We start from the raw sequence: 8,956 nt of genomic DNA, 5'->3' as shown, positions 1-8,956 counted from the left end.
GGTCACTTTTAGTGTCTGTATGGATGAATATGTGTGCGGGAGTCTTTTTGTTTGTGCGTATCCTTCCACTCTCAACCAGATGTTTTGTGTACAGCTTCTCTCATTACTTTTCTCTGCAGTAATACACTGCAGAGTCCTCTGGCTTTAACTGGTTCATGTGTAGATAGAAATGAGTGCTGTCCTTCGATGTAGTGAAACAGCCCTGTACTGCAGGCGAATAACCTTTGTCACTGCTAGTATAATAGTGAAGGATCCATTGTAATCCATGTCCAGGTGCCTGGCGGATCCAGTGCATTCTTGTGCTACTCAGGGTGAATCCACAGCAGGCACATGTCTATAAGGAAACCCAACAGGACGACAGTAAAACAGTAATGAACATTAGGAACAAATCACCATAATACCCTTTATGTGGTCATCAGTGTTTTATATACTTTGATGAAAGGGGTTTTTACTGTCACACTGACAATCACCTAGAATGGTTGTCTGCTGTTCACTGTAACAGTTTATGAGGTGATAATAATGTGGTGATTTTGGATTATGGTTTTACATTACATGGTTATAATGTGTAATATCTCATGAACAAACTTAATGTAGTAAATATCACAGGCCATTAGATCAAGACAGGTTTGATCTGTGGATACCAGTAGACTCAGACTGCCCCCTCCTGGTAGATCCATTTAAATTCACCTAAAAAAGGGAGAAGTCTGTTTTTGTAATGGTGTGGTGCTGGTTTGTATCACTGTGAATCTCGGGCACAATAATATACAGCTGTGTCTTCAGTCTGCAGATTCTGGCCTTTTAAAAACAATGTGTTGCTTGAAGTGTCTCTTGTGATGCTAAACTTGCTTTTCAGTGAATCTTTATAAGCTGTGCTTCCACCACTGAAGATATATCCAATCCACTCCAGTGTTTTCCCTGCAGGTTGTCGAATCCAACCTGTTTCATAGCTAGATACAGAGTACGAGACCTTACAGGAAATGGTCAGTGGTTGACCTGGCTGGACAGTCATAGAGGGTGGCTGAGTGAGTTCTTCACAATGAACACCTGTAGACAAAGCATGTATAATGTTGCTTAATACAAACAGCATATTCAAGTTGTGATAAAACGAAATATCACTAATAATGTTGTTAACCCCTTCTCCACCATCCACACAGACTCACCAGAGGCAGCTGCCAGCAGCATTAGCAGAAATACAGAGAACATGGTTTATGTTGAATCTGATCTGGTGGGAGCTGCTCTTCTCTACTCTCCAGGACTCAGAAGACCTCTATGGACAAACACTGTTTAAGTAGTGAAGGAACAAGAGGGTGGATTTGCATTGACGTAGACTAGATATCAGAGTGTATAAGTAATAGTACAGGAGAATCATCACTTTTAGTGGATTTAACGGCTGTAATCAGAAATCCCTCTTTAGGTTATCTTTCTGAAAGTACTACATTAAATATAGAAGTCAGTAACATCAGGTGTTCATTCTGATGGTCAAAACTGGATATTTCAGCAACATGCAGTTATGAACACAGAATATAAATTATGTAGTTGACAAAACTTCACTGTTTTGTCACTGTTCTGTTAGAGGATACTAAAGGAAGGCTCACCTTCTTTAAATGATTCCTTATCATGTGTTCCTCCAATACTCAATTCACTGTAATGCTTCCTCCAGCTTTTAATAAAAATTGTAGATTAAAATATACTGCAAATGAGACCAGGTAGGATAATCATAGAGGCTTGCTGAGGGAGGTTTTTACATTGCACACTAATAAAACAAAATACTGAATCAACCATATAATATCATCTTTCTACTAGATGTGTTTTACACAAATCTAGACAGAATTATAAAAAGCATCTGCCAACAGTGAAAGAAGAGGAGGTGATTTAAAACATATATACACAAAGCTGTCATATTATCATATGCAGTGGGTGATGAGGATATAAGACAATGAGATATGAACAGGGAATATATTCATTTACAGTTGATGTACTCATCTAAATATTCCCAGAGTTCCAACTTGCGCACCTTCCTGGTCACCTGTTTATAAACATCTGATGCAGTCAGCCAGTACAGTTTCATCATGACCAACAACCTGAACAGTTAATTAATAATTATATTGTGAACATTTCCAATAAAATATTTCTGTTTTATACGTGTAATTCATTTTGTACATTTAGCTGATTTCATTTTTAAATTCAACATTACAGTTATGCTGTTGATGAGTGGCAATGACATGCTAACTAACATTTGCATGTCATGAATAATCATCATAAACATTGATGACTTGATCCAATGATGACTCGGTAGGCTACAAGACGGTTTTTAAAATTGCTGTTCGGTATGCCAATAATAGGGGGTTCTACGAGAAGAGTTAGCCAAGATGTGTTGCAATCAAATTGCTTCATAATAACAGAAGAATTTACACATTTGACTACTGTATTTACCATTGGTTTTAATTATGTTAGAAGCACACACAACTTAAACATATCTCAAAGTAAACCAAACATGCTGGCCAGATAGTTCCCAGGCAGGTGCAAATCACAAAAAGGGCAAAACTCCAGATAAAGGATTGTGCTCCTTGTGGTTGAATGTGAATTAACTTAACAATGAGAATGAAGTGTAGGCTAATGTTGATGACAGAACTGATAACTGTTGATCACATGCAGCAGGACAAAATCTGACTCTCCCTGTAGGTGATAGAGGTTATCCATTAAAACCGTGACTCCTTTGACCAATCCTGTGACGGCACAGAAAAAGCCTATAATGCTGCACACAGTGGCACAAGGTCGATGGTGGAGCACACAATTGGAACTCTGAAAGGTCGGTGGCTCTGTTGGTCATCTGCTGGGAGTGCTTTGCAGTATAACCAGGAAAAAGGCTTGCAACATAGTCATGACCTGTTGTGTACATCATAACATGGCCTGTTGGGTATTCCATAACATGGCCTGTTGTGTACTCCATAACATGGCCTGTTGGATACTCCATAACATGGCATGTTGAGTACTTCATAACATGGCCTGTTGGGTACTCCATAACATGGCCTGTTGTGTAATCCATAACATGGCCTGTTGGGTACTCCATAAAATGGCCTATTATGTACTTCATAACATGGCCTGTTGTTTACTTCATAACATGGCCTGTTGTGTAATTTATAACATGGCCTGTTGGGTACTCCATAAAATGGCCTTTTGTATACTCCATAATATGGCATGTTGAGTACTTCATAACATGGCCTGTTGGGTACTCCATAACATGGCATGTTGGGTACTTCATAACATGGCCTGTTGGGTACTCCATAACATGGCCTGTTGGATACTCCATAACATGGCCTCATGGATACTCCATAACATGGCCTGTTGGGTACTCCATAACATGGCATGTTGAGTACTTCATAACATGGCCTGTTGGGTACTCCATAACATGGCCTGTTGGGTACTCCATAACATGGCATGTTGGGTACTTCATAACATGGCCTGTTGTGTACTCCATAACATGGCCTGTTGGGTACTCCATAACATGGCCTGTTGGGTACTCCATAACATGGCCTGTTGGGTGCTCCATAAAATGGCCTGTTGGGTGCTTCATAAAATGGCCTGTTGGGTACTCCATATGTCATATGTCTGATATGTCATATAAAGAGATGAAGACAAGATTGTGACAACACTGTTTAAAATGAAATTACTAATCTGTTTACCTTTAACCTGACCACAAGTAGATGGTATATTAGACATGGTAGGACCTGCAACTAGGTCACTGTCTCCCCCTGACAGCGATGTTTCTCAGACAATTGCTGCAATCCTTAATTGTAGGGGAGAACTTCTTGTCATACTCATTCCCCACCAGTCGCAGCAATGTCCCTCCTGCTTGCAGCTACGGCCTTTGTTGCACTTGCTTTTAAAACGTAAGCTGGGTAAAAGAAAAAACAGGGCTAATACTTTATAACCCTAAGGCAGGGCTGCCCAACCCTGTTCCTGGAGATCTACTGTCCAGTAGTTTTTCCCTCCAACTCTAATTTAGCACACCTGATTCTATTAATTGGCTGGATTAAACTCAATCAGGTTAATCACAAATAGAGGTGAAAAGAAAGCCTACAGGACAGTAGATATCCAGGAACAGGGTTTGGCAACCCTGCTCTAAGGCATTATCTTCTGTTGGCATTAGATTACCCAGGGGGGGCAACTAACCCCATGGGGTGCATCTTACCCCAGTAGCTGGAAAAACAAATGCCCCTTTTCTAAAAATTACTTTTGATTAAATACAAATGAATCTGTCAATTGTACCCATTTATTTTACTTCATAATCCATTAACCTATGCATAGCCATCTTCAACATACTGAAAAATCTGTCATTTTCTTTTTTTGTGTCATTAAATAGACATTGATCTAAAGGGAGGTGTCCCCTCCCAAACTACCTTAATCAAAAATTCAAATGGATTTATCTATCAAGAATTTAAATATGGTGGATTTTCATTTCATAGATGTTTAGAGCCTTATTAAACAAAAGGTAATTCTATAGCCTGTGTTCTTTGAAATAGTACTTTTTTTCCTTGTTCTTATGTCTCATAAGACCTCCAATATTAACCAACAAAATAATTTTTCATACAATTCATCTAAAAGGCCTTGCAGTTCTAGTGTTAATAACTGAGTAGACGTGACAGTACAAGTCTCATAACAGGCGATTTTTCTCACCCGGTCCCGCTTCTTCCGTTAATGTGGAGTAATTAACCGCAATTCGCCGTCTTTAGTCCATTGTAAATAAATGAATTACATGTTCTGTTCAAACACCATTTTATTAAAACCTTTCAGGGAAAAAACTATTGTTATTTACCTCTGAAAATATAAATAAAACAATGATGGGTTGAAAGTGTAGCCTTTTGCCTGTTTAACAACCGAAACGTCCTTCATGTGTAACATCTGCTCCGCGTGGCACCACGGCTCCCCTTCCTCTCCGGCGCTCCACCTCGCTGGTGTACTAACCACCGACAGGACCGTGAGGGCAGCAGCACATCCCGAGGACGCACCTGTTTCCAATCACTAATTAGTTGTGTTTATATTCCGTTGTTCACCTTCTGCACCTCACTGATTATTATGTCTGTCGTTGCCGTTTTGGTGTGCTTGGTTATACCTTTTTGAAAAACACTATAAAGAAAGACTGATTACTATTTTCAATTTTGTTTCTATTCTCTTTTTGCCTCACTTTTATGTACTTGTCACACTCCCACTATCACTTCATATAAATGCGCTGTGTCATATACTTGACCTATATTTTCGTTTGGGTCTTTGGTCGCATATTGTACTTTATCAAAGAAATGTGGTGGGAAAAAACATTGTGTGGGACCTCTTAGGCTAGGCTACTTCCCTTTATAGGCTAGTTTATGGAATCAAACAAAGCAACATAGCAATCCATGAATAGGATTATAGTAGACAATATTCCGCCGATTTTGAATTTTCTTCTGGCCATTTAAAAACAGACACAGGCTTGAATTAAAAGCAGTAAACACGTTTTAGGTGTGAAACTTACTTTACCTGTGTTTTAGGTACCACTTATAACCGTGGTTGTGGGGTTGTTCACTGGCTTTTGGTCAAATATAAGAAATATAAGCAAATATTTGCAAAAGGGGTTTCTGTATAATGTGTTGGCCTACCAGAATGTAATGCTGTTAATGTGTATTGTGATTAACTTTTCTATAAATAATTGGGTAACACTTTCCGATAAGGGTACATTACCTACCATTAACAAATAACACAAACAAATGATAAACAATGACATGTTAATAAAAAAAAAAGTAAAATGTTTTAATGATTTACAAATGCATTAACAAGGTTTAGTGTCATTTCTTCATGTTGACTCAGGACATGAAGTCGTCGTTTATTGCGGGACACAATTTGTACTGTCATTGTTTAATGCAGGACATATATTCATGTAACTAGTTGATTGCATGAATAGACTAAGTACTATACATTATTTATAAGGTCATCTAATTGGTTAATATGATTACAGTGCGGCAACCATTATTACTAAGGTAGGCTGGCTGTTTGTGTCTTCAAATAGGTGTGACGCGCACACAACGTATGTGGCCTGCAGGCCGCAACCTCAAATAAAATAAAATGTATTTATAAAGCCCTTTTTACATCAGCAGTTGTCACAAAGAGCTTTTACAGAGACACCCGGCCTTAAACCCCAAGTAGCAAACAACAGTAGTGTTGAATTTCAGTGGCTAGGAAAAACTCCCTAAGAAGGCCAGAATTTAGGAAGAAAGGACCCAGGCTAAACCTTTACACTAATAATCTGAATTATTATTTTTAAGTATGCAAACATATCCTAAATTCTACTCCTAATGAATTGCATACCAATATGAATATGATTAAAGCAAAGATGGCACACCAGTAAAAACACTTATGTCTACTAAGTGTAAGAATAAAATGTCTGCGGTTTAGAAATCACCAAAATGCCCAAGTTGTGATTTCAATATGATTTTGATTAATCATGCAGCCCTACTCTTCAGCTGCACCTCTTATTTTACTCTTAGAATGATGCCAAAAAATGATCTGCGGGAATCAGATGCCAACAAAGACAAGCCATGTTACTGGGTAGACTCACTCTCTTTCTCACACAGAATGCGCATTGTATAGGAGATTGAAAAATCACTAGGCACCTACTGTGTTGATAGTGAAGTTCTGACTTCATGTATTTCGACTGTAGGAAAATGCAAGATGTTCTAATACAAAGCTAAACTAATTAAAGAAACAAGACTTGGCTGATTGAGACCATAGACAAACTGTACAGCAGACAGACTGTCACTAATCTTCTGTTAGTCTATTTCTGTCTCTATTTGCAAATATTAATAAACTGTATCTGTGTTAAAGAGTATTTTGATCTCTACCTCACCTGCCTCAAAGGGTTCTGAATATAGATTTGTATTATAGTAAACAAACAGAGATGACATGAATACTGCATTTGGTCAGTGAAGTGAACAACACTGAACAGCAATGAAAAGTGCATAGTCAGTTTTCTTCATTTTTAAACTAGTGATGTGTGCAGAAAAGAAAACAATATTAATTTTTTGAAAGGTCCCTGAAAACATATTTGCCTTTATAATTGCATGTGGAGATCTAAAACACGATATGGGGTGATTCCAACCACTGAATCATATTGTTCGTGCATGTAACTAGAAAATCTGAACAGAATATGGACTTTGACCAAAGCAACTGTCTGAGTGATGCTTCAACACTAGAAGGTCTAACATGTTTGAATCTCAAATGTATGAAAATACTACATAGGTCTTGTTTCTTCAACAAAGCTAAAACCACTTTGTTTCAAATCTCCAATGTGTACATTCTCATTTTATTATAGTATTTCATATTTCACTAGAATTGTCCCTCATGAATCCCCTTGTCATTTTCCCATTTGTCTGTGTTTACGGTCCTGTGAGTACAAACTATCAAACCCGTTCTCAGGGATGGTTAACAACAAATAAACCTGCAGTCTTCACAGAGTTAGGTAGACAAACTTTTAGTATTTCTGCACCGCACATTTGGAATAAGAATTTTTAAGAGACTGAAATGGTGCCTGTGTGGTATTCAAATGGATGATAGAGAAATATTCATGAAGAGTGCTTTTGTGCAATATGAATTGTGTGTCCTTTTTTGATTTTGGGTGGGTGCCCCCTGTACTTCCTATTGTTTAATACCTGTGTTGATGCAGGGCTCATCCGCAAAAGAAAAATTAGGTCTCAACATGACATATAAATATAAAGGTTACTTCATTTTCTTTTTGTCTGTTTGCTCAGGTGTGCGTGTGTATGGATGAATGTGTGTGCATGTGTGCGGGAGTCTTTTTGTTTATGCGTATCCTTCCTCTGTGCCAGATGGTTTTTGTACAGCTTCTCTCATGACTTTTACCACTGTGAGTCTCTAGCACAGTAATACACTGCAGAGTCCTCTGGCTTTAACTGGTTCATGTGTAGATAGAAATTAATGCTGTCCTTCTAAGCAGTGAAACAGCCCTGTACTGCCTGAGAATTGCTATTGCAGGTGTCGCTACGATAATAAATGATCCATTCAAGTCCCTTTCCAGGAGCCTGGCGGATCCAGTGCATGTATGTGCCACTCAGAGAGAATCCACTGCAGGCACATGTCAGTTTGAGGGATCCCCCAGGGGTCCCCTGGACCGACTGTTCAGCCTGTGTGAGAACGACGTGACAGTGGACACCTGAGGAGAGGAATGACATGTCAGACCAACCAAAGGCTCATATCAGTATCACAGCAACACAGTTTATACAGGTCAGACAAAAGTCAAAAGACTCACAGGAGGCAGCTGCCAACAGAAACATCAGAAGAGATGCAGAGAACATGATTTATGATGAAGATGATCTGGTCAGAGCTGCTCTTCTCTACTCTCCAGGACTCAGAAAACCTCACAAATCACAATCACAATTACATGGTTATAATGTGTATTATCTCATGAACAAACTTAATGTAGTAAATGTCATAGGTCATTAGATCAAGACAGGTTTGAAATGTAGATACCAGTAGACTCAGATTGCCCCCTCCTGGTAGATACATTTAAATTCACCTATACAAGGGAGCAGTCTGTTTTTGTAATGGTGTGATGCTGGTTTGTGTCACTGTGTGTTTCGAGCACAATAATATACAGCTGTGTCTTCAGTCTGCAGACTCTGGCCTTTTAAAAACAATGTGTTGCTTGAAGTGTCTCTTGTGATGCTGAACTTGTTTTTCAGTGAATCTTTATAACCTGTGCTTCCACCAGTGTTGATATATCCAATCCACTCCAGTGTTTTCCCTGCAGGTTGTCGAATCCAATTTGTGTAATAGCTAGATACAGAGTATGAGACCTTACAGGAAATGGTCAGTGGTTGACCTGGCTGGACAGTCATAGAGGGTGGCTGAGTGAGTTCTTCACTGTGAACACCTGTGGACAAAGCATGTATAATGTTGTTGAATACAA

At 38.8% G+C, this 8,956-nt stretch overlaps 1 gene segment (V, D, J or C); it reads right to left on the bottom strand.

The window, feature by feature from the left end:
* Nucleotides 1-730: 730 nt before the first annotated feature.
* LOC114840202 lies at nt 731-8,386 on the bottom strand. The segment is given in 3 exon segments: nt 731-908; nt 8,056-8,200; nt 8,297-8,386. Coding segments are annotated over 3 exon segments (363 nt in total).
* Nucleotides 8,387-8,956: the final 570 nt, after the last annotated feature.

This window comes from Esox lucius, chromosome 11 (genome assembly GCF_011004845.1).
Source record: "Esox lucius isolate fEsoLuc1 chromosome 11, fEsoLuc1.pri, whole genome shotgun sequence".
Lineage (NCBI taxonomy): Eukaryota > Metazoa > Chordata > Actinopteri > Esociformes > Esocidae > Esox > Esox lucius.
This window is presented reverse-complemented; position numbering and strand designations above follow the sequence as displayed.